Source organism: Chelonia mydas, chromosome 2, assembly GCF_015237465.2.
Source record: "Chelonia mydas isolate rCheMyd1 chromosome 2, rCheMyd1.pri.v2, whole genome shotgun sequence".
Lineage (NCBI taxonomy): Eukaryota > Metazoa > Chordata > Testudines > Cheloniidae > Chelonia > Chelonia mydas.
In genome coordinates this window covers 42,001,111-42,027,967 of record NC_057850.1, presented here as the reverse complement: position 1 = coordinate 42,027,967, position 26,857 = coordinate 42,001,111, and the positions used below count along the sequence as shown (strand labels likewise).

The 26,857-nt window shown below is 42.5% G+C and overlaps 2 protein-coding genes across 8 annotated transcripts in view; one reads left to right on the top strand and one right to left on the bottom strand.

Moving 5' to 3' along the window:
- Positions 1-497, top strand: part of INTS8 (integrator complex subunit 8) — a 72,047-nt gene extending 71,550 nt beyond the window's left edge. For 3 of the 5 annotated variants that reach the window (XM_037892266.2, XM_037892271.2, XM_037892270.2), the window contains one exon: positions 222-435. In XM_037892266.2, the coding sequence (XP_037748194.1) occupies positions 222-338 (117 nt within the window). In that variant the 3' untranslated portion in view covers positions 339-435. Of the gene's footprint in view, positions 1-221 lie in introns of all 5 variants that reach the window. The other 2 variants (XM_037892267.2, XM_037892269.2) reach the window with 1 other exon arrangement.
- CCNE2 (cyclin E2) lies at positions 70-26,240 on the bottom strand. Of its 3 annotated transcripts, none has more exons than XM_043539341.1 (12): positions 25,919-26,240; positions 15,667-15,705; positions 15,448-15,574; positions 15,177-15,233; positions 12,858-13,009; positions 10,283-10,418; positions 8,938-9,084; positions 7,878-7,973; positions 6,469-6,603; positions 5,266-5,377; positions 3,349-3,503; positions 70-2,004 (listed from the first exon to the last, which is right to left on the bottom strand). In XM_043539341.1, the coding sequence occupies exons 1-12, from the start codon at positions 25,936-25,938 to the stop codon at positions 1,903-1,905; spliced, it is 1,278 nt and encodes a 425-aa protein (XP_043395276.1). In that variant the 5' UTR covers positions 25,939-26,240; the 3' UTR covers positions 70-1,902. The 3 variants fall into 3 exon arrangements, with proteins under 3 accessions (XP_043395276.1, XP_037748201.1, XP_037748200.1); XM_037892273.2 differs by lacking the exon at positions 25,919-26,240 and adding an exon at positions 17,674-17,743; XM_037892272.2 differs by lacking the exon at positions 25,919-26,240 and adding an exon at positions 17,669-17,742.
- Positions 26,241-26,857: the final 617 nt, after the last annotated feature.

Here is a 26,857-nt window from a genome sequence, read left to right as displayed (position 1 = left end):
GGGATTTTTTAGCTTTGAATTACATCTTAACAGTTTTGTTCAGTCCTCTGTGGCCTAGCTGAAACTATAAAGTTAATACTTATTCCAGAGTTCATATCAACATTCACCTTTATAAAAGGTGAAATATACTTACTCTTTGGACTAAAGCAAAAACTGTCTTATAACTAATAACCTTATTGTTCACTTGTATTAGAAAAATTCTTGTTTTTTGTACTTCAAAGATTAAAGCTATTGGCCAGACTGAGCTGAATGCCAGCAATCCAGAAGAAGTACTGCAACTTGCTGCACAGAGACGAAAAAAGAAATTTCTTCAAGCAATGGCAAAACTTTACTTTTAAACATTCCTATAAATGCTGGTGTAGAGTGGAAAATATTTCACTTTATTTAACTCATGTGTTGAGTATTTGAAATTTATACAATACATATTTACAAGCATATTGTGTGGTTTTTTAAAATAGATGAAATATTACAATAAAACCCCTTATCTTACAAAATTATACAGAAGAGCTGGAATACTAACTTATGTAATGCTTTTTTAAAATTAATTTGAAGCAATGAATTCAAGCTTCAGCTAAGAAACTAGAAAATGCTGAGTTTAATACAGTTGATTAAAAATATGTACATAGAGGCTATTACTTACTGTGATGTGCACTGAATAAGCACAGCTCACACATTGCCATCAAGAGTCTTGCTTTGAGTTCTATAAAATTGTTTCCTCTATATTCCTGAAGCATGTAATTGTTCAAAAAGATGCTCCTTGCTGGAGCAGCTGCTCCTGTTGTAGAACAGAAGCTAAGCATGGCAGGAGCAGAGGTAGTGAATAGAGGGGTGGTTAATGCTGTTTTAAACATTGATACCTGCACAATATGGGGTATTAAAACACTGCTTCCACTTTGAGTGGCTGTAGACTTCTTGTAGTCAAGGTGTACCTCTTTCTAAAACCAATATAGTTTTAGCTAAGAGCTCTACATTTAAAAGGGGCCATGTCTAGCTCTTAATATGTAGTAGAATATTTTCCCTTCAATTATTTTTCCAGTTAAATTACATCAGCAGCAAATTGTTACTTTTACCTGAGGTCAAACTTAGGACTTAGAACAAGTTCAGGTTAGCACCTCTTCAGCAGCCCTTCCCCAAAGTGATTTTAAAAGTAATCTGTCACTTTACTTAGGCCTTGTCTAGGCAGAGGCTTTAATCTAGCCCTACCCCTGTAAAGATGCTATTTTGGCCTTAGAAGCTCATCTGGGCTTCAAATGGTAATTCCCCTTGCACCAACATCAAGGTAGGTAGGCAAAACTGCTAAATGCAGTCAGGTTAAATTTCCAACTTAAACATGGCCTTTGACTTTAGATATTGCAAGTACCATACACACCAGGAAAAAAAGTGGCATTGGTACAGGTGACATCAATTAGGGGGCTGCTTTTTTGTTGTTGAAGTCAGATTTAAAAGCTGACTATATCAAGAAAATAGTCACCATGCTATTAGGGAATTTGTACACTGTTGCTTTAACAAGCAACACATTGAACAAATATAGCTTTGTTTCTCCTGCTATCCTACAAGATGTTTTAAAACAAGTTTTAAAAAATCCATAATGAAACCATTCATAATTTAAAGGTTGGTTAAATTAGTTAATATTCCTCCTGTAGTGGAGATTAAAAGCAGAAGGGACCAAATGATCTAGTCCAACCTCCTGTGTAACCTAGGGAGGGAAGGGGGTTGCATAACAATTCTTAACTCAGTTTGACATGTCTAACCACTATACAGGATGTTGGGAGGCAGAAAGTGTTCAAGGATTAGATTGAGTCTCTGCTTTAGGGTAGCTTTGTACTGAAACACAATGTCCTGCTTTGGAGTTTCTACCACTGAGCGTTCATTGCATTTGTCTTGTCAGTGGTTTCCATACTTTCACTTTTTCTCTGTGCTTTTCGGGGGTGTTATTATTCCTCCGATACACCCTGGAGATAATTGTCCTGGTGCTGTTAGAGCTACTCCACAATTCACTTCATCCTATGTGAATTGAAAGAGAAAAAAACCAAGCAATGTTAAAGTGGATTTCACTTTGCATTGTATAAGGGTTGTGCTTAGTTCTTTATTCAAGGCTCTATCTTCCATTGAGGTGCTACAGTTACTACTACAACATTTAAAATATCCCAGATAAACTAGACAAAAAGGAAAAGTAGAATTTTCTCAAGGTAGTCCTTAACATGGGATTAGAAAGGAGAGAAAATGGATAGGAATTGAAGATAAATTCAGGTATTTCAAGTGCTTGAGCACCTCAAACTACACAGAGAGACTTGCTGGTCATTAGTGTATTCAAATAGTCAAAAGAGTGTCTCTTACTTTACAACTTCAGGTCTAAGTAAAATGGCATTCCAATTATGGTAGTAGTTTCCTTGTGCAAACATGGACTTATATCACCACCATGTCCTTAAATGGTTGGCAGAGTGCTTTAATCTGCCTATGGCTGTGCTAGGACCATTTTACTGGAATACTAGATTTGGTGAGGCTGCATATTGTAGCAGTATAGTAAATTTCACTCACATGCACACATCTCCATTAGTGAAATAAGGTTGCATGTTTATGGTATATAGTTTATCAATGGGACATCTGGCACAGTTGGGGTCAACAGAACTGCCTGTAGTAAACACCTGGCCCTACTGTCAACAGTACTTTAAAAAACAAAAAATCAATACTGTTCCACAGATAACATTCTTAGCAACTCTACCTGCAGGTAGAGTGACAAGGTAGTATAGGCCTGTCCATACTACATATCTTAATGAAATGTGCCACATTATAGCCAGGTATGACAAACAGTTATGGGCCCTAGCTGTTTTGCTCCTCCTAGAAGCCTAGTGACACCTATGGTGGTCTTCCTGCTGCTAGTTCAGCATCCTTTTGCAGAGATAGGCATACTCCTTCACCATGTTTGTGTAAGCAGCCTAGCCGGTCATCTTTTCCCCAGCACACGACAGCCTTTGCTACATATATGGATGTGGAGTAACTGGCAGTTTAACAGAGGGGAAAATATGCATCAGGTCTGTAAAGTACCTGGAAGATACGGTGACACAACCAAGGTTTCATTGACTCTTCCCCAGCCAACCATGGTACTTGCCTCTAGTCAGCTAGACCAGTGGTTTTCAACCTGTGGTCTACAGACCCCTAGGAGTCCACCGACTAAGATTTTGAAATTTAAGGGTCTGCAAATGAAAAAAGGTTGAAAACCTATGAGCTAGACCAATGAGTATGTGGGCAGAGCCTTAGGAACTATACTATTCTCCACCTGTTTTAAGCTTAGGCATCATACAAATCAGTGTTTGATATACAGACAAAAACACCAAAAAAAAGCCATACCAGCATGTCCAAGTAGTTTGTGTGGGTTTGGATATTATGTCTGTCTTCCACTGCAACCTTCTTAAAACTCTTCAATTTCACAGCGGCTTTTCTTGCCACCCTAACAAAAGGTACCATCCACTCTACACATTCTGAAATGCTGTCCCAATCTAAACCTAAGGAGAAAAATAAAATATCAGCTTTTAGGCATTGTGCAGCTAAACCTAGCTGCATATTCATCCCCTGCCCAGCATTCTAACGTGGTAAACGAGAGGCTAAAATAGCTTGTTTCCACTTTCCTATGCTTTGTGCATATCTTTATTGATATAGTTGCTAGCTGCAGGTTTAAAGTTAGAGTTAAAAAAACCCCTACCTAGAGTGACTTGTTTGCATCCTGCCCTACCACTTAGGGGTCAAAGTCTTGTCATATAATCCCAGTGAATTAAGATAGCAAACATTTAGTTTTGCTCAAGCCCCAAACCATACGAACAATAATCTAATAATCACTCCTAAACATCCCCCCCTCTCATAAGGCTTAAACTTTTTCACTGGCCTTCAGTAATAGACTAGATGTGGAATCAGCAACCCTGGACATGCTAAGAGCCACTGCTCTGTGCAGGTCTTTATAGAAGAGCATCACAGGGAAGGTACAAGATCCGATCAGTTTCATGCTCTTGCTCTTATTAGAGAGGTAGCAGAAAATGGGAAAGTAGGTAAAATCCAGTAGAAAAATCTGACAAAAAAAATGGAGGTGCTCCTGTGGTATTCCACTTTCCTCAGTAATTTGCCAGTGTTTGGTATCTTAAGTGAGAGGTGCCAACCTACCCCTCTATATAAAGTTACATTAAGCTACTACTATGGGGAATAACCAGGGGCTCACAGCAGAAAGTAAGGGGAGTTCCTGGCCTAGAACATCTACTAATTATAAACTTCTGTTTTTATCATTTACTTTACAGCAGGCCTGACAGGAAAAATCCAATTTTAGAGAAGGAAGAAATGTTTTGTGGTAGCCAACAGTCTCTACAAAAGTAACAAATTGGGACCCAAATACTCAGATGTATCAGTGCTGCAGCTTCTGATTAACTTCCTCTTTATCAATATCACTGTATTAATCTCATGCACAGGGATAGGAATAATCAGACATCACTATATCAAAATAATCTTGCTACATTTTTCAAGTTATCCCCTTGCATGAAGATGAATCCCAATACTGACAAAGGCATGCTGTCTTGTGGGAGTCAACACAAATAAAACCCACATAACATACTCATGTAAGGTTAAGTCACCAAAACTCCAATTTTTTAGCATTACCCAAAATTACTGTTTGTCCTTTCATATCATCAACCTATTTCTGCTATGTCCAGCCACTCCACTTCAGAATTCTTTGCTTCAAGAGGACAGGTTGATAGGAATCCCCACAAAAGTTTTTATCCTGGAGTGCTGTTGTCAGTCAAGAATGACTGACGATAAACAAATCACCTTCCCCAGAAAGAACTAGATACAGGCTACTGGAGCCAGATCATAAACTAATGGGGATTGCTGTTGAATTTTTAGTTTACAGAGCAGCAGCTACAGAAATAGCAGCAGACCAGGAGCAACAAAATATTCTGTTATGTTTCCAGATACTTCACCTCAGAGGCACAACAGTTTTATGCTTCCAGTGGTTGTGACCCTAACACAGTATGGGGTGCAAGTGAATGAGGAACCTGAAAAATAAAATAGATCCAAAACTGAATCTATTTTAATTGATCAAGTTGAGAAACACTTTTTTTTTTAAAAGTAAAAAGCAGCATAAAGCATGCTGTTAAAAGCAAGATAATTTTAATGACCTCAGGTTCAATTTTTAGAAAGTTTTGCAGTGCTCCAAGCATTTAAAGGTGTGATATAGGAATGAACTGGAACCACTTAATTAGCTGTCATAGTAGTAGACCACATTACCTGAAGCTTTTTTAACTACCTCAGCTGAGGAATAGTGGCAGAGTGCAGCAGCAGCCAGTGTCCTATACTGGAAGTCCAGAGAACTGACATCTAGAATACATAGGTCTAAAAGCTGTGAAAACAATAGTAATGGTTACAAAGTTTCTTTTATAAGAGGGAGAGTCCCAGGCACATCATAGGACTAAACCACTAAGAGAGATACACTGTACAGGCACCATTTATTTCCCTCCCCCCCTCTCTCATATAAAAATATTAGAACTTAAGACTAAGGGACCTTTCAGTAAACTGGTTTGTAACACAAGACAAAGGCCATTAAGTTGCACTGGTCTAACCAAATCACTCTGTTCTAAATTTTTTGATTGTCCAGAATCTACAGCTCTAGCTCAGTGTTTTGTTTTGGGGATTGGCCTCCTCACAGTCAACAGCCATCTGAATGGCCAAGCATGAACATGGAAAGAGTCCATAATGATTCAATTATTTCAGTTTCAAAATTGTATAGATTAAGGGGGGGGGGGATTTCTAGGTTCATATGCCCATCTAGTAACCCTTATGCTTCTTATACTGCTGATAAAAATGTGCACAGAGATTGGTTTAGTGCTCCAAGTGTTTTTTCATACTAAACTCAGTTCCTTCTTTCTTTTTCCAAATAGAGAACGTACATTTTGATTTTTTTTTATTTATATGTGAAGCAACTTAACACAAACATCCATTCACACCTTTAAAATCCTTTGCCACCCATCAAGCACTACCTTGTGTAATACTCTAGTCCTGTCCACCCTGGGATCAAAACTTATCAGCAAGTGTACTGAAACAGTTATAGCATGGTTTCCTTAATGAGTGTTGGCCCCACTTCCATAACTAGGCTATAAAACCATCCTATGGACACTGGAACCCTACTAACAAAAGCTTAGCAAGGGTGGGGGAGCGGGGAGAGAGATAGAAGTGTGTGCTGTTGGGCATTTTTGCTCCTAGAGGCTTAGATTGTTGGCATTACATCGAGTGACCTTATTGCACTTTTTATTTTTTTAATTAAAATAGTCGCCAACCTTCAGGGAACCACTTAGATATTATCATATAAAACTGCCTTGTTCCTTTAACAGTAGGTAAGGTATTTTTATAAGTCTTATTTTACAGCATATACACTTCTGCCTAGGTCACCAACAGTGGCATGTTAAGCAGCGTGCACTGACTGAAACTACCTACCTGTGCTATTTGAATGAATTTTTCCTGAGAATACTGAGGTAGCAGCACTTTTGGAACATCTTTCAAAGCATCCACTTGGAGATAAAGATTGAGCCAGGAAATGATTGTCACTGGGCACAGTTCCCATTTTAAAGCCTACAGATGGAAAATTATATATATTTATCTCATGTTTTTAATAAGAACTTAAGCGCATAGCACCTCCTTCCATCCCTCCCCCCAATTATTTATATATAAAAACAAAAACACCAACCAACCAAGTTCTCTACCCCCACCATCTTACCCAGTCTCCTTTCCCCATTTTCATCTCCACTTAGGTCAGCCAGACCTTCTATTATGCACTTATGTGCCTGAATCACATGCAAGATCCCCTACGATTTCAAGTACACATGTGCTCTAGAAATATTTCTAAAAGGCAGAAGAAGTTAAGAGCTGGAACAAGCCTGGATTTCAACAACAGCCAGAACATCTTCCCCACCCTTTTTCTCCCACCTTCTCCAAAAGATGCCTCACAAATACTGATCCAGTGTCCTCATGCAGGAGATGCACATAAGAGCTGGGGAGGCAAATCATACATTCCCAAGATGTGCCATGGCCTTGGAACTGGAACTATAGTAGCTACAGCCTAGCACAGATAATTTAGTTTTGGAGGACTCAGGATAAAAACCAAAGGATTCCAAAGTTCTCAGCAGAACAAGATTACCATTTTCCACCCAACTCTTCTGGGAACCTTGGCATGGAGGCATTCCACCTGGCGGACAGCCCAAAGCCGGGGACCCTGGAAGCCCCAACTGCAGGGCAGTCTACCTGGCTGGCTGCCAAGGAGCCATAAGTCAGGATTCCAGGTTACTGGTCAGCCTGCCAGGTGGTCTGTTGAGGAGTCTGGCAGGTAACCAGGTTTCAAAACCTGCCTGGTTTCTGGCAGAATTTCATCAAAAAGTAGGGCAGAACAATTAGATTTTGATGAAAAATGTTTCAACAAAATCTTCCAACAGGTTCTAATACAGTCTTTTTGACTATTTGTATGGTCTATTTCAGAAGTTCCTCTCCACCCCCAGCCTGCCATCCTCCAGCCAGGCCTATTGAGGAGGGGTGGGGGTGGGAAGGAGAAGCCACCTTCCATTACATAAAGTTCTTGGGGGCCGACCCTTTCTTTGCAGAAAACAAAAAGTAGGACTTAGGTGGCAAAGAGGCGCCCTTAAAGTAGGCCTCCACCCTAAAGGAGGTCAGCCTAGGAGATTCTGAAAAATTAAATTTTTCAGAAAGTTAGAAGTGAGGTACTACTTTTTGCCTACGGATGGGGAAAAGGGCACCAAGAGAGCAGTTATTAAATATAACAAGATGCTAAAATGAAAGGCTTTACTGGGCTATCATTCAACCAGCTAATAAAAATAGTAAGACTGTTACATTACCTTTAATACAATGAGCTCCATTCTTATAATATCATCTTCGCTACAAGCGCCATCTGTGACATAAGCAAACTCTTGTAGTTTAGGAGCATATATCTCCTTTAAAAAAAAAAAAAAAAAAAATTCAAGACCAGAAGGGTTTTTGTATCCTGCAAGAATGCAAATGAACTGCAGAAGACAGCTGTGAATCTTTATAGATTTATACACAGAACCATTTTATCAACTCAATTGAAATAGCTGTACTTCAGCTATTTCTTACGATAATACAAATAGCATAAGCCTTTCATACTTTAGATGTCCACAAAAAGTGAGCTAGAAACTTGTAGTGCACAACCATTAAATAGTAACAGAGCAGACATTATGTATTCCACAGGCCATCATAGACTTTATTAGAACCAATTTTATGGATTGGGAGCAATGTTGACCAGAACAGAATTATTTCTTGCTTATATCACCTTCAGAGTCGAGGCTCTTCACCTGCTCAGACAATTCTGAGACCCCCAGTGAAACAACACAACACCATTTACCATATCACTCCTTGAAGACATCTATATACCAATAGCTATATTAACAAATCTTAGTAGATGCAGTTTATACCAGCAAGAGTACTTTTATCAGTATAGCTGCATCTATACTAGGGCTTTTGCCAGTATAAAAAAGGTTTGTTTTTTAAAACCAGGTTTAAAGAAACATCAATTTGAAATCTTATTTCAACAGTTCAGTAGTTTCAGGTCCTATGCCTGTCCCTCTGATCACCTACCAATTTCTGTGGTTTTGAAAAAAGAAAAAGCCCCTCTTTAAAATGTTTCTGTCCCCTACTGGTGTCTAAAAGACCACAGAGGAAACTGATAGACTTTTGGATTATGCATGGGAAACAGAAACTGACTATACACAGAAGGCTAAAAGATCCAAAAAGTTAAAGAAAATTTCTCTAATCACAGGTGTTCCTTGTAAGAATACCAGATTAACAAATTATCTGAATCTCTTTTTATGTTGATCATTTCCCTTCAAGAAGCAGTTAAGATATTCCAACCCTAAAAACACCATGCATATAGCCACTTACCTCAAGTTTGGAGGCAATGAATAATGAGGTAATTCCTATTAGCTGAAGCATATTTTTGTTGATATTCTTTTGTGTCAACATGAATCTATCAAAAAAATCTTGAGCTAGGTAGAAGGTTTCTCTGTGAAGCATATATACTTCACATACCTAAGACCAAAAAAAAAAAAGTAAAGTTTTCTGTTCTACAGTGTGATGCATTTCTCCTCCTCCCTCCCCCCCGCAAGTATAAATATGTTAGTAAACCTGTTTTAATGGTAAAATACAATTTTGTCCTTAATGTGAACAAAGATAGTCATGTTTCCAAATTTGTTAGTTTGTGGTGGTTTGCTTGGGGGTGGGGTGAGGGGAAATCTGTTCAACACCCAGGGTTAAGCACAACCTGCTAGCAAGTTTTCAAATATGATACACAAGGTCTTGGTTTTGAAGTTGTTTGCAGAGAAAGTTAGTAGGTGTGGGGTTTTTTTTTAAATTAGGTAAAAATGTAATCTTAAGGGGGAAATGGCTGGCTTAATATCTGCCTGAAGTTAAGAGGAGAAATGCAGAATCCTAAATAAGATTGAGGTTTTTTTGGAGGATTTGGCCTTTTTTTACAATTCATTTTAAGGCAAAACAGGCATACAACTAACATCAGTTTAGTTTCATACACAGGGCCTTAGCCATGTCCCCAAAACTATTCAGCTATTAGATTGTCCCAAGCTTTGGGGATGTGATTAAGGTCCCATATATAATCATGCTATAACCATTTCAGTTTACAACCATGCTGAAACAGGATTCTCCACAACTAGAGATGGGCAGATAATTTTTCAGTTCAGCTGCAGGTTTGTTTGGGTTTTGCGTGGGGGGGGCCGGGGGGGATTCAGCTATAACAATCTGAAATTTCTGGTGAATGGGGGGCGGGGGAGAAAGACCATTTAGGTTCTCTTCCGGAACTGGAATTTGAACCTAGTTATCCCACATCCCAGGTGAGTGCCTTAACAACTGAGCTAAGCGTTATATGGGGAGCACCAGCACCACCTTCTCTGGCCATTTTGTGAGCAGTCAAAACTATTCATGTCAAATTTACAAAGAGTTTATAGAACTGCATTTTTCATTTAAAAAAAAAAAAGATTTAAGGCAATACACTCATTCCATTCTACCCACAATACTGATGCATTAAAAAGGGCCAAAAAGAAGGAATACTACTCCCTGCTCTATTTTAGAGGTCAGCATGGTCAACTTTGTTTCAAAATGTGTTTGTCATTTATGTCTACACGATCACAGATATTAGCACTTTACGTAAAGTCTTTGCTTTTATACTGATCTATTTTACAGCCATAGCACAATATAAAGTAACTCAAAAATATACCTCCAAAAGCCAGTCCAGGAGTATTGACCTCATGTGTGGTTGCAAGTTAGAATGTAGCGATGTAAAGTGTTTGCAGTGAGCATATTTGTTCTCCTTCTTCAGAATATTGAGCCAGACGTCTTTGGAATTTCCCCAGCTGTGGAATAAAGTCATATGAAGTTTTGAGGTCTCTTTACAAAAAGATACAAATGTTTATCTTATTGTGTTATATTTTAAGTTAATTTTTCAATAGTCATCTGTTTATATGCAATCAGAAAAAATATTTTGGTAAAAAATATTTTAAAAGTTAGACAACTATAGGCATACTTTGTTCTGAAATCCCAGAAGTAGCCTATCAAATTACCAAACCCAAGATATATCTGAATAACCCAACGTTCAAGTACACACACATGCAAGTCACCACTTGGAGCACAGTTGCTTATTTTGCCTGTCCACTTGGTCATACAGTTCAGATTTGATCCATTTGAAAACTGGGCTTCCCAAATAGATAAAAGACTACTTAAGACACCCGCCACAACCCAAAAGAAAAAAAACCCCACGCCACACCCTTCAACCTGATTTAGTGCTACAAGCCAGACCAAACTACTGGTGTTAAGAATTCATTATTCTCTCCCTTCCTGTTTCCTACGTCATTTTTACTTTGCATTATTATAGTGTTTTGGGTTTGGGTTTTTTTGGTATGTGTTTTTTAAAGTACACATCGCACCATGTAGTCACTAATGGCTCATCCACCCTGAAAAAGTGATCAGCATAGGTAAGTCTCCCAGGGGTGTGAAAAATCCATACCCCCGACAGACAGTTAAGCTGACATAACCCCTGGTATAGACAGTGCTAGGTCAAAAAATTTTCCATTGATCTAGCTAGTGCCTCTCACAGAGGTGGATTACCACAGTGATAGAACACCTCCTATTGCTGTATTAAGTGCCTACACTGAAGCGTTTTAAGCATAAACAGCCTCAGAAAGTGCTCCAAAAACATGAATCACATGTTGACTGACGTATTGTCGTCTTCATCAGTTCTCACTCAGACTATCAGTTTCAGTGTCTGCTGCTGCTCCTACTTCTTGCCACGCAGCAACAGAGTCACATTCACAAGATGGGTCAGTTCCACTGCTACCCACAAGGTTCTGAATAGTACCAAGCAAAAGGCCACATCAATTTTACTCAGCTGCTGGTGAAAGATATGAGAAGGTGCAGAACTATTTGCTGGATTTATTCAAGGGAAGGGGATCCCCAAAAATGGGGTTAAAAGTATCAGAGATCCCTTTCCATCATCTTCTTACAACTGCTAGGCAACTCTGGAAAGGGCAGAAGTGAGTGATTTTCCTGTACTGCAGCTGAAGGAGGTTTAAATCAGATACTTATTAGCTAGACAGATATGAAACATGGAGTCCACAGGGTAGAGTCTATGAACAGAATTCTGGAAGAAATCTTAGCACCCTTTCCAAAAACTGCAGGTGGGGGAAGCTATAAAGGAGTTCAGCTTCTCAAAAGGGCATTGCTCCTGGGTTCACAGAGATCACCCACCCATCCTCATCTTTCATATCTACTGTGGGCTATTAGGCATCTGCTAAATTTTCCAAGTCCTACTCACCTCATCATTCTGTTCTTTAGAGAGTGAAATAACTGATAAAAATGGAACCTATTCACTCATCTCAGTGGAGTATTAACTCAAACACCATGATAATTTATGTAACAACTATTTCATAGCTGGAACATTTTAGCAGAAGTATCCAGCTAATATGCTTCCCCAATTTGTGTGAATTCCTTAGACATTAGAGGCTGAAGGCTTCTTCAAATCAGGTTATCTAGTTCTAGTCCATCCACCTGGGAAGTGCATGATTGCTCCATGCAATATATTCTGTACATTTTTCTAGACTTTGTACATTGGGCTTCCACCATTTCTCTAGCAGATCTACTCCACACTATAATTAGTTTCCACCAGTAGGAGACCCTCCCTCTTCACTAGTGTCTCTATGAAGATGCCTCCACAATGCTTCTCAAGGCTGGAAAAGCCAGGGCTATACCTCAAACCAGGCCTTTTATCAGCATAGCTCTGTGGTAGCCGCCAAGGCATTAGAATGAATAACACACTGTCTCATGGTCAAAACAGTAGACATACTTTGGAGTCCTTAAAGAAAATGTAGCTAAGAATTCTTTGGCCTCTGGGTTTTCCAAATGTCTGGTTCCAATAGCCATGAATACGGTTCACTTAAAAAAAAACAAACAAAAACAAAAAACAAAAAACCACACCACCCAAACCAAACACCATAATATCTGCAAATGACTGGATTTTACATTGGTATTTGATATTAAACTATAAAGAATGGCTCCAATTAGAAAAGTTAACGTAACCCTCTTTGCTTTTGTGTTCCCCCTCCCCGCCCTGCAAAAAAAAAAAAAAAAAAAAAAGATTTTTTTTGGGCGGTCAGGTGAGGGAACCAGGAGAGGGGGATCAGAGTGAATGGAGTGAAGATTTTAGTTGTCTCTGGTTATGAACCCAATATTGGACACAGTTAAATTAATAGTGTCGAATTCATTGTATCATAATTTGGAATAATATGTAGATAACTTACCTAAGTTCAGGCAAGGGTGATGGATTTATGAAGAGGTTTCTGAACCTGTATTTCTTGAATCTGGAAAAGTCAGTAGCTACCGTTTCCTTGTGGGGTGTTTCAATAATTATGCAGGGGGAGATGCCTCCTGATATTGTGGGTGGCCAACAACTCTACAATGTAAACAACAACAACAAAAAAATCTTATAAGTGCTGACTTCACCTGCCCAATTTGCTTTTGAGGTACATGCTAAACAGAATAAAATAAATGAAGAAATTGAATAACGTCTATTATGTACATGTAACCTATCTAGCTTCAATATCCTTCAAAATGCTATAAGTAATTTCAAAAACATAAGCAGAATGTGTAAGAATTTATTTTAAAATTAACTAAAAGCTAGTTTATTCAAGTGTTCCAGGATATACATATGGGTATTGAAAAATTAGAAAACAAAAGAATGACTTTCTAGTCAAGGTGGAACCACCACATGCACATAATTCTGATAAATCAAAGGAACCTGGCTTTTGGGAGGTAAATAACTTGTCATTTACCAGCCAAGGTGTAACTAATCCATTGCTTGAACCATCAGTTTATTTATCTGTGGAACAATACATTTGTGTTCTCTTGAGTACCTAAAATGTCATGGGGAACACAGCAGCCAATTCCACTATCTACTTTTCATCTGGCAAACATAAGGAGGAAAGAACAGAAATGAAATATCTACAGCACCTCAGTGGAGACTCAGCAATGTATTACTGTCAATTAACTATTCAAGGGCAAACTGCCCACACATAGTTCCAGGGCTAGATACGAACCTGTCAAGCAGCAGCAACAGCTTTTCAGCCTGCCAAGAACCAAAAATGGTACATAATGGAGACCCAAAACAAGGGACATATAAAATTATTCATGCAGGAAACCTTAAAATGATACGGGAGTCATTCCTGTTGTACAACTGACTCTCTAACTTGTTTCATGATTGTTTAATTAAAAACATAACAGCCACAGTGGGTCAGACCCATGGTCCATTTAGCCCAGTATCCCATCTTCAGATGGTGGCCAGTGGCAGATGCTTCAAAGAGAATGAACAGAATAGGGCAATTATCAAGTGATCTATCCCACCATTCTGTCCCAGCTTCCAGCAGCCAGAGGCTCAGCAACATCCAAAGCATGGGGTTGTGTCTCTGACCATCCTGGCTAATTGCCATTGATGGATCTAATTTTTTTGTAATCCAGTTATACTGTTGGCCTTCACAACACCCCCTAGCAATGAGTTCCACTGGTTGACTGTACATTGTGTGAAGTACTTCCTTATGTTTGTTTTAAACCTGCTGCCTATTAAGTTCATCAGGTGACCGCTTAGTCTTATGAGAAGGCATAAACACAGTTATTGATAAGTTTCCACCAATGAAAGTGAGGTGACATCAAATTTGTATGGAATATAGGCAGCAGATTAAAAATGAGCTAAATCCCTTTAAAAAAAAAAGGAAGATGTGGCCAGTTTGTCAGCAAGTGATTTCTAATGGGATGAGATTTGCTGTAGCCCACAGAGCTGTTCCAGGACACGTTTATTTTGCAGAATACTGCATATGAAAAATGCACACATCCCATACATACAAACCTATTTGGTGAGATGGAACTATCTGATTGCAGCTGGTTAATAAAGTAACTTTTATACCTATATAGCACCTTCTATCTCCAGCTCTCAGAATACTTCACAATCATCATGTTTAGCTTCAGCGTATTCCTTTGATATAATCAAGTATTATTCCCATTCTTTTAAAAAACCAGAAGACATTAACTATTGTAGACAAGACCTGACTATGACTTCGGGGAAAGTCAAAGTGCTATTTTAATCTGCTTTAGTTAAACCAAAATAAGAGGGCTTGCATTGGTTTAAGAGTGTCTTATCTTGGTTCATTTTAAACTGATTCCTAAGAGACTTGAGAAAAAACAAAATAAACCTGGTTTAAACTGAAATAAGAGCACCCACATAGCCTTTTCACCCATTCAACTAAATAGGTTTAATTTAAGCTGTGGTTTTAAACCAGTGTAACATTCTTGTTTAGACAAGCTCTGGAATTAATTCCATTTTAAATCCACACCGGACCTCATTCAAGAATAACTTTCCACATATAGATAAGCCTTCGGCCTGTGGCAGAGGAGGGCATACAACCCAGAAGTCCTGTGCCTGAACAAGGATACTCTCTACTTCAGTAGAATAGTAGCTTCCCCTCACAACCCAACTGACATCTTCCAGTGCCAAATGCATATATAAAATGGGAGGACTCCTCCCCCGCCATATTGAGTTCCAATCTGTTTTGTATGCATGAATGCATTACCTTAATCTCATACTGATGTCTTTTAATGACCTTTTCATCTTCTCCTTTCTGGATATCCTGTTGAGAAAGACATTAATTGATCAATGCCCCTCAACCATACTGTCATATAAAGCAGTGTGCAGAATAAACCACCACCATCTTGCTCCACTTCCTAATCATGTGTTCTACTGAGAAGACTAACACAATTCTTCCCTGTCCCCCTACAGCAGCAGGTATAGGAAACAAACCTTCCAATCCTGCATATTTCCAGGTAAGTTAGTCCCTTGCTCACCTCTGTTGCTCTCCTCTTCTTGGTCTGGAGAGACTCTGGTGCCTGCAGCTCTTGTGGAGACTCTTTCTGACAGGAGAGCGGGGGTGGCGGCAGCAGCTGCTGCTGCTGCTTGGCTTGCAAACGACTACTGGAGAGGAGAAAAACATATATAGCATGAAGAGAGCAGCTGTTGTTAAATGGACATAGGCTAGTTTGGTTTATGAAGCTCTCAGAAATTACCTGCGTCTTGACATCTTCTTTGGGTTGTAGGATCCCTTCCTGGAATGCAGAAAGAACAAGAACTTAGTCCATAGACCCAAGAGGAGAAATATGGGACAAACTACAGAGCTTAACTCAGATTTAACACCAAGGTTTTTGTGCTGCACATTTCAAACACTGGCTTTACACCATTAGGCATCAGAGCACAATGCAAAGTATGTGTGCACATACGTACAAATATACAGTGTGCATGTATTTTATATCACACAATATAGGTTATACATATGCATGATCAGATTCACCACTAGTGTAAATCCATGTTTTCCAAAATACATGTGCCCATTTACACGAATAGCAAATTTAATTCAGTGCATTTGTACATGGGGATACTTCATCTAGGTGGTGGAGAGGGAATCCAGCGTGTGCAAGGAGAGAAAGGGCACACTAAGCCCAGTCATCTCCTCTTCCCCACCTTCAATGTGTTAGTGTAGCATATTGGTCTATTATACATAAATACACACCCACCTTAAACAACCACCATATATTTTATATGCACTGCCATATTATTTTTTATTATAGACACACTCATCTAATGTATACACACAGTGTAACAGGACATACATTTCAAAAAATACACACACACAGCAGTAGTGTGTATTCACCCACCCTATGTACAGAACCAGACAGCTCTTCCTCGCCTAGCTATTTCTGTCCCCTGCACACCGGGCCCCCTGGAGCTGCTACCCGTCTCCCCACCCCAGCTCTGAGAGGACTCTACCCAGGACGCCAGGGCTCCCTGACCCCTGCGGCTCTGCGCGCTGCTCCGGCTCTGCGCGTTTCTCCGGCCCCTGAAATGCCGGTTCCGCGCCAATTTACAGAGAGCGGGGAAGAGCAGGCGGCAGCGGCCTGGGGCTGGGCTCAGGGCGTCCCCCTGGTGAGGCCTCCCCCGCTCCACCCCCGGGACCTGCCGGGGACCCATCCCCCCGCATGTCACAGGGCAGGGGGTCCACGCGGGCGGGCACTTTCCTCCCGCGCCCGCACGGGGCCAGGCTCCCTCCAAAAAGGCAGCCCCTTCCCCGCCCCGTGCGCCTGCACCCTCCCACCGGGGCAAGGTTAGCGAGGGAGCGGGGCAGGATCCCGAGCCAGACGCGCTGCACCCCGAGCCAGTCCCCCCCTCATCCCCCAAGCACAGGGAGACCCCCCCCCCCTCCACATGCCCCCACTCCACACACGGCCTCCCCTGCCCCGTTCACGGGTGGGAGGCAATGCGGGTCTCCCGCCGGGCACCCGCCACCCCGCGCTAAGTCACTCAGCCCGGGGGGGGGGGGGAGCCCCCTCCTCACACGCCCCCCCCGTTTTACCCTCTATGGGCGGTGTAATGGGGCCAGCCAGGAGCTGGATTAGCCGCCCCAGCCGGATTCCCCACCCCCCTCCCTCCCTGCACCGAGCCAGTCTCCCTCCAAAACCTCAGGCACCGGCGCCCCGGCCCCCACTCCAACAGGGGCCAGCGCGGAACGGGGTCACGCCAGGGCTGGGGGGCAGGGGGGCTGCAGCCGACACCCCCCCCCGGCACCCCGCGGAGGGAGGCGCAGCCCCCGCCGTGCCCAGGGCCCCCATGCTCAGAGAGGCTCGCAGGGGGCGCCCGGGGGCGGGATGGGGAGCGCCCGCCAGACACCTCTCCCCAGCCACTCTCCCTCCAAAACAGCGCCCGGGCGGGCATCCCGCCGCGCCACCCGCCGCGGCCCCGCCACCGCGCGGGGCCCAGTCCCCGCCGATCGCCCCGGAGCGGGCCCTCCAGAGCCGGGGCGCCGCCGCCGACCCCCGGGCCCGCCGCCCCCCAGCCCGCGGGAGGGGGCGGTACAGGCACCTCAGCGCCTTGTCCCCCCACCCCGGCCCATCTGTCCCCCCCGCCTCGCCGCGTCCCGCCCCGGCCCTGCCCCAGGCTCGGGGACACCCCCTCATGCATTGCCCGCCAGCCTGTCCGCCCGCCTGCCCGACCCCCAGACCCTTCAGCCGGGCGCACCTCACCCGCTGTCGGCCGGCTCACTGCTGCTCAGCTGGCGCCGGCGCCAAGCCCCTATATACTGCCGCCCGGGCCCTCCCCTGCGCATGCGCAAGTGCGTCCCGGCTCATCACCCCCCGTCATCGTCCCTCCCTGCAACACCCGCGCCCTACTCACCCCCCACGTGCACAGCCCCCCACGCAGCACAGGGCACCCCCAGCCTGCTGCACTCTCCAGCAGTCCGACAAGCCTCCAAAGATCAACAGTCCCCCACCCTCCCTCTCCTATGCAGCCAGGGCACCCCTTGGACAGCCTTCCCTGCCCCATGTGCTCTGCCTGCCCCCACCACAGCCAGGGCACCCACTGGACAGCCTTCCCTGCCCCCAACACAGCCAGGGCACCCGCTAGGCAGCCTTCCCTGCCCCTATGTGCTCTGCCCCCAGCACGGCCAGGGCACCCACTGAACAGCCTTCCCTGCCCCATGTGCTCTGCCTGCCCCCACCACAGCCAGGGCACCCACTGGACAGCCTTCCCTGCCTCCAACACAGCCAGGGCACCCGCTAGGCAGCCTTCCTTGCCCCCAACATGGCCCAGGGCACCCCAACTTGCTGCTCCCAGGCGCAGGGCAGGGCACAGCAGCCTCACCCCTGCAGGGATATGCAGCCTCATCTCAGGTTCCCCATGCTCCCATACAGGCACCGACCTACATACAATTCTGCTCTGCCCCAGTCCAGTACACTACACGCCAGGCGGCTGCAACTCCCAAAGGCAGGTCATTCGCCAGCAGCAGCCTCACGCCCAGCTCCCCACACACACACACACACACACACAGCAGGAACTCTCCCTACACCTCTCCCCGTCGCCTCCGGCCCAGCCCATGCAATGCGCCCGGGATTCCTGCTCTGGGGTGCAGCAAGGAACAACACAGCTGTCCCCACGCGCCGCCTTCCCCCAACACCCAGAACACGCCGCAGCCCGGCTCGGAGCTCCACCCCCGGGCGGAGTCAGGGGCAGCCTCGAGCCAATGGGGAGGGAGTTAGGGCCGACAACGTGGAGCTGGCTGCAAAATGTAAACATGGAGCAGTGCGCGGCGTGGCTCCCATGACAGTGAATTTAAAATCCGGCAGTGTACTGTTTAACTAGCGAGAAACTAGCTTACACAGTGGGAGCAGGTCTTAGCCTTACCCTCACCCGAACCTTCTCCCCTCCCCAGTTTCAATTAGATGGAGCATTGGCATCACTATGTTTCAGCATCATTTGAGGTCCTTTAATTCTCATTACCCAGGTGCTGTATTACTCTGAAAGCGTAATGATAAAAATGATTAAAAGAGCATGATATTTGATAGAAGCCTATGGCTAAATTTGGACCTTCTTTTTGGTCATCATGACTCTCTCATCAACTCACTCCTAAGGCAGCAGCAACTTTGAGTTCAGTGTATCTCTTGAATGTAGCAGACTTTTCCAAGTCTCTCAGTAGGAATGGTAGGCATTTAAAATGTAAAAGTTCCCTAATGTTTCAAAAAACATTAATGTATTTTTAAAAGAGCTCTCAGGTCTAAATTCCACAGAGATTTTGGATAGATGATGTAAGCGATAAGAACAAAGTTTGAGTGCCACCAGAACTCTCCAAAATTAAAAGAAATTCAACTTTACACACAGTTGAGAATACTTAAATACTAGGATAAGAGGAAGTTAATTTTTTTCTTGTCCCCCTCTCTTCCACCTTCTGTGTCTCAGGCCTTGTCTAAACACAAAACTTTCCACATTTTAAAATCTGTTTTAAAATAGATTTAGTTAAACCAATGCAAACTCCTGTGCAGATGTTCTGAAATTGGTTTCCAGCTGGTTTAGATCAATTTACCTTAATTCAGTAATTTCAGTATAAGCCAGCAATAAGCCTATTCAAGCATGGTGTACAGGGGGCATACTGATTTAAATACATACATTTTTAAAACAATTTTGGTTAAAATGGTGCGAGCTCTGTGCATAGACAAGGCCTTAGACACCCCTTCCTATGTATTGTTGTCTCCTTCCCCTCACCTCTCTAAACACTTCTGTTCTTCCTCCTTCCATTCTCTCCCCACCCCACCACACACACACACAGTGTAATATCACATAACAAAATTGCACACCATTTTCTGATATCCTAAAGGCATGACAAGAAGTACAAATATATGTACTTTTTATTCCTTTATTTTTCCATTTCAAAGAGCAATAAAAAACAGTATATTATATCAAAGGTTAAGATGTTATAATAGATTCATTGGCAAACAGACTATTTCAACATGTAGTAAACTCTTTGGAGCAGGGACTGTCTTTCAATTCTGTGTGCACAATGTTTAGTACAATAGAGCCTACATTTCTGTCCACTGCCACAATACAATAAACAACGTCTTACAGTAGTATGTGATAGATACCCAAGGCCAATGTCTTTCACAGTTCTACAAAACTGCCACAGAATCTAAGCTTTCCTTTTTGACAAGTTACATTGCTAGTCCTTCTGACTGAGAAAACTTCCAAATGTAAAATCAAAGAAAAAACAATGTGGTGTTTACTGTTCACATCTGTAAGTAGCATAAAAGCAACCTATGTGACGTGAACTCCCACTATTCATTCCAATGGAGTTAAATTTGAAAACTAGAAGTGAGAAAATAAAATGCCATTGTTAATTATTTCACGAATGATCATTTTAAAATAAGCATTCAGTCTATGTGCTTACTACTGATAGGCACAGACAGATATTGGCAAGGATTGTATAACATTAGCACATGTTAACATACCAACTAATACATTTTAACAGTCTATGATAGACAAAGGACACTGCCTTTAACACATTACTTTTAGTTCAGCCAGACTTGACACATGAAAGGCAATGTGGCTTCATAAGTCAAACCAAACAGCCATATTTCTTTGATTCTCAATAGTATCACCTTTCTTCTTTGTCTAGATAGGTACATTTGGATCCCTTGACCTTTACTCATGATGGAAACACTCAGTAGTCCTACCCTAGGGGAAAACCAGTTTCTTTTGCTTCTAGTCTCAATTACAGTGGAAGAAGTTGCTCTGTCAGGTAGTCTTACCCTTGTCTCTATGTGGCTGAAAACCTGGTCTTTTGCCTTCAATACTAAAAAAGTTAATAGCTCCCCCAACCAAGACCCTATCCTTGTTATTCTCAGTTGCTCCTCAGCCTATTAAGAAGGCACCCATTTCTATATCCCTCCTGAAAGGGTTCCTCTGCAATCCCTACACTGAGGAGCAACACCTGTTAATAATAGTGTATTAACCCTCTCCTTACCTAACACCACATATGGTCTCACACTGATACTCAGAAAAGAGAGGACTGATTGTCTTCAAATTTTCTAGCACAAATTCACCTCTGAGCTGTGACTAAGCATGAGGAATTTCAGTTCAAGAAGTAGTTTTGGGAGTACATTCTAAGCCGCTGAAAATAGGAACATAAAAATAAAATACTGAATGCTTTTCATGATCAAAATACTTTACAAATATCTAACTAATTCTCACATTACCACTATGAAGCAGGTAGAATACTATATCCATTTCATGGGGGGGGGGAAAGTGAGTTAGAGGTCAAGGGACTTGCTCTAGTACTGGGTTTCTTGTCATTGCCAACACACTAGGTCCTCTGAGCTGGGAATTATACGACAATGTGTCTGGTTCCTGACTGGTGAGAGACCAGGCTGATTCAGACAATGCTATCAAATCTGCAGCTGTAGAGGACCCTTGTCTCTTGGGGGTTTTTTTCCTACAAAGGCAGGTTGAAGTTAGTTTAACGTTCATTGCTTACACTTCTCTGTGTTGTGCCGTATGATATAGTCAGTGCTCGCTGTAAGCTTCAAAGTGATAATAATTTGAGCCCCAGAGAATCTAAATTTCTCTACATGCCCCCCTCCTTATCTTGGCCATGGCTGGGACACAATGCAGATTTCCTCTCACCACCTTTAACATAGGAAGCCCCCATCCACTATTTCCCATACTCACTTCACAAACACATGCAGCAGTTCTAGACAGATTCCCTATTATCCAACACCTATAGGTCCACACCTCTGCCCCCACCGCTGGCATGGGAAAGGAATGTGGATCAAATGGGGTGGAGGATGTTGCTCCCTGGACCTTGGAGGGCAATCAGATTACTATGCAGAAACCCATGGATTTGCTTGAACTGGCCCTGATCAGAGAGGGGTGGTTAAAGCAGAATTGCAAATACCCACTACTCTCCCTTTCTCTGTTTCTATGCTATGTGTAAATTATTGCCTAACAGACTTTCAGCTTTGAAATTTGAAATTTAATTTCTGGGGTTACAGCTTCAAGTTAAATCTGGAATTTGGTCATTTTAGGCTGTGTTCAGTGGTAACGTTATGGCTACCCCATGAATTTAATGCAGGTAGCATATGTTGAGGTTTGTCTGCCCACTCTGAGGCCTGGTCTACACTAGGAACTTCCATTGTATTAGCTACATCTCTTGGGGTGAGAAAAATCCACACCCATGAGAGATGAAGCTATACCAACCTAACCCCTGCTTGAGACAGTGCTAGGTCAATGGAAGAATTATTATGAACCCTTCCTGCCAGCATGCGTAGTGTCTATATTGAAGAGCTACAGTGATGCAGCTGCAGCGGTGCCACTGTAGCATTTTAAGTGTGGACAGACCCCGATTCTTTCTTCCCAGGTTTCAGACCCATCTCCTCATCCACAAAGTGTGTGGCAGCTGGCCAGCTCCCATCTTCCAAGTACCACAAACCCTGGTAACCAGCAAAGATGCCCAGCTGCTCTGTTTCCCCCTCCCAAAAGGAGGTCTCTGAGAAGACCCATTATAGGAAAAATGTGAGTCTTGTAGCAGTCAGCTAAATTCTCCTTTACACTGAAGTCATATTTTTAGTTATACTTACTGCTGGGACTTCTCTTTGTGTGGTGTAACAATGAGAAGGCCATGTTTTGGGAGGTAGCGTTGTTTTGTGGTACTGCCCAGACCTGGGAGTCAGGAGTTCTGAATTCCATTCCTGGCTATGTGAACTTGGACAAGCTACAATGTCTCTCTGCCTCATGTTCCCCATCCATAACATAAGGATACAGCTCCTGCCTCCCAGAGATGGTAGAGGATTAGTTAGTGTATGTACAAAACTTTCAACATGTAAAGGGACATCTGAATGTTCAATATAATTTACATAGTGCCAGTTCAGTGCACAATTCCTTACAGACAAAAAGGAATTTACAATCTAAATAAAACAAAATACAATATCAGACTGTGAGATTGTTAAAGGAAAGAAGATGGGGGGAAGGAAAGCAACTATTTTACAAATTAAGTCTTATGTTTCTTTATGATCAGGAACCAGATTTGGAGCTGATAGCATCAGAACTGCAATTAGTACACAGTAGCAAGCCACAGTTTTGCCAAATGGAGGAAAATGTGCTCTTAAGGATTATTTTCCAATCTTTATTACTATTTATGCTTTGTAAGAGGAGCAATATTTAAATGGTTAATGATAAATTGTAAGTGCTAACAGTAAAATTCGAAGGCAGAATTCACATGCCATTGAGATGTACTGGTAAAGTGCCATACAACCCCCAAGTAATATGTTTTATATAATTCAGCAACCTCAAAAAAACAATAGGTGCCTCACTGACACTAGTTCCAAAAGGCTTAAAGCTAATATTGCAACAAAGGGTTGTAAATGTGGGCCCTTTCCACAATGAGAATATCCACAGCAGACAATTTTGTATGTGTTTGCCAGCAACGGAAGCAGAACAATGCCAGACACAACTGTGGGTGGTTTTATTTTAATGTTGAGCAGTCAGCTTGATAACTGTAAATTGCCACTGGTGCAGATCCTCCAGTGGAAGCCATGATGGAAGTTGTAGTATAGACAGCTCAGGCATTCTGCCCGCTGCTGTAGACAATAGGGTGATAAAACTGCCAGTGACCAGTCTACATTAGCACTCCCACCTTTGGAAATGGACTACTGTTGGACAACAGTGGGAGATTGTCACAATACCTCCATCTCTGTTTAAACTAGGGGAAATGTCAAAAAATGGCCCATTGGTGTTAGCAACATTGGGAGCCTGAGGCCCTTCCTACACTGGGTCGGGTTTATTTTTGCACCCTGCACTTACACCAATACAAACCTCTAGCACAGAGACACTGTACGAGTAGCTTATGCATTTCAAACTGGAGTAAGTCACAGCTTACTCCAATGCAGTGCACCTACATTAAGGGCACCAGAGCAGCTACATGATGCAAAATATATTGGAGAAAGAGGCCACCAGACAGACATAGCCGTGGCAGTGGTGTTGGAACAATTTTTATATGGGGGTGGGGTGCTGAGAGCCATTGAACAAAACTGTAAACCCTGCATATGATGGAAACCACTTCAAGCTAGGGGTTGTTGCTGCAGTCCCAGCACCCCTAGTTCGAACACCGCTGAGCCCTGGCTTACATGGGTTGTTTATTACTGTCATGGTTTCTAACCCCATGGTGTAACTAACAGCATTATAAAGGCTGTTGGCAGCTAGTGATCCATTGTTTATATTTAAAAGACATTTTTCAAAAATTTCCTCTGTTGCTAACACTGGTTCAGCTCTACTAGCTGCTTCAGGCCTTTTAACAACAATGCTGTTAAGACCTGATCTGAGCAGGATTAGGTAAAACAATGATTAAATTGGTAACAACAGCCCTTGCCCACCCTACACTAGGACTCCCATTGTTGCTTAATTTTTGTGGGACTGAACTATTGTTAGCAATGATGGAAACATTTTAGGAAGTGTACTTGGAATAGACAGGGCTCACCGTAGACCAAACTCAGCACATCATAACCATGTTTGGCGCCACAGTACAAAAGCTCAGGGAACACTAGAGCCATGGTATGGGTCAGCAATGGAACTGGAAAAAAGATTACTACCAGCACTCCACTCTTTGTAGCTGCTTCTTTCAATAGGACCACAGAGTAGTTGAGAAGGTATCCGCTACACAGGCCCCGTGACCACTTCCCATCGTGGTTCAGCGGACTGTTGAGTCGATCTCTGCTCCCACAATCTCTTAATGAGACTGGGTTTTTAAACAGCTCCTCACTTCCCTCCAGCCACTGGTTTCTTCTCTCAGTGGGGCTCGGAAGAGGGTTGTTGAGCAGCTCTCCAAGTCACACCATGCCCTCAACCGTCTTGCCACTAGAACAGGGGAATTTCCTCACCAGTCCTGATCCTTGCTATAGGATGGCTAAGTGACTATCACATTTAGGCCAGGTGTATACTGTAGATAGGGCCTTGTGGAGGTAGGATGAGATGGTGCCCTTCCCTTAATCAGCATACTGGCAGACTATCAAAACTGAGTTTTATTATTCACATTTCTCAGCCTGTGTTCAGTCTCCTCTATTCTGAAAGGTTAAATTGTGTTTTAAGGATGTCAAGGGGACAATGGTGTTGCGAACATGTCCTAGCATGTCTTTTCCTATGATAGAAATGACTCATTCTCATATATATATAGAGAGAGAGACACACACACACACACACAGAAACCTTGACTCTCATTTGCATGTGTCATTGGATGATGAAGTGTGAAAATGGAGGTGGGTTAAGAATATGCACTAAAACTACACTATAAGAAAGCATACACTGCATGGCTGAATCAGAAAATATAATGATTAGGGATCCATTACAGTTTTAACCACTGAAGAGGTGTAATTCAAATGATACTATGGTGATTAGAGCTACATCAATAGCTATGGGCTTGCCTACAAAGAAAAGTTATATCGGTATAAGCTGAGGTGTTAATTTAAACAGATACAATTATGGACACTTTTATTCTGGTATAAGAGGGGCTTTTTTCTGTTTACTTTGGAAGGAGTTTAAGCCAAACTGGAAACAAAAACCCCACTCTTATTCCAGAAAAAGTGTCCATATGAGGAGCTATACCAGCATGGCTATAGCAGTTTAACTACATGGGTATAATTATACCTGTATAACTGGTAAGAAACTTTCCTTGTTGATAGGCCTCATTATATAGCTCCTTGTTTTCCTAAGCTCATAACCCTCTATATGTTTTTTCCTTTGGGAATGAAAACTTCAACATTGTACTCTCTCAGCAAATGGGTGATTTTTTTTTCCCCTGGAAATTCAGTTTGACCGTTTTTGAGTTACTTGGAAAATAAAAAAAACACTCCACTGATTTTTTTCATACATAAGAATTACACAGTCACAAATCATAGAACTGGGCTTTTTGAAGTTTACACTTTATTGAACAATACAAGGGGTAAAACATACCTGTTCATAGGAATGATCATATTGGGTCAGAGCAGTGGTCCAGCTAGTCATGACCCCATCTCTGACAGGGACCAGTACAACTAGTCCAGAAGAAAGTGCATGAAATCCCATAATTCCGGAGAGGTTGCTGTCTTCCCTGGGAACAGATTAACGGTGAGTGTCTTCACTGCAGAGTTAATTCAAGTTACTTCCCTTGCATTTACCTAGCTCAAGTGCAAGTGGCCACACTGTGAAAATAACACACTGCTGTATTCACACTAGTAATGCACTCATTCATGTATGGCACATCCAGGTGGATCCTACCATTATTCTTTCCACTGCAGTAAGTTGAGCAGCTCTATGTATTTTTTTCCCCCTCAGGAAATTGGGGGGAGACCTTATCTGTTCTTTCTGGGCACACAGGAGGAATTATGGGAAGGCATTGGAGGACTAGCAGCACTCAAGCAGAGCTAGCCTGGCTCCATGCTACAGAGCAGCGCTGTTAGCACCTGATAGATTGGCTGACCGATTGTGGGTATAGGGTAAAGCTAACATGAGCATAATCTAAATTAGATGCCAACACAAGACAAGGGATTGTGTGTGGGGATAGGACTCAAGTAAGTAGCAACACTCAAATTTACATTAACTTTGAAGCCCTATAATGTAATGAACTTTTATAATTGATTTCAATGAATAAGTGCTTTCAGGTGTCAACATTCAGAAATGTATTGATAAATCTATTTTACAGGCAGATGGGGTCACTCTACCCTTGGATTAGCAGACTGCCACTTAACTCAAGGTAAAGGCTAGTGCTCACTTATGGGGCCCAGTGAGCATGTGAAGTGTCTACACTTGCTTTCACAAAGCAATTAAATACCACAAATTAACTGTCAACTAACTCTAGATAAAAGTCTAGTGAAGACTCCCTTACAGAGGCAGCACACCCTCTACCTTGGCTTC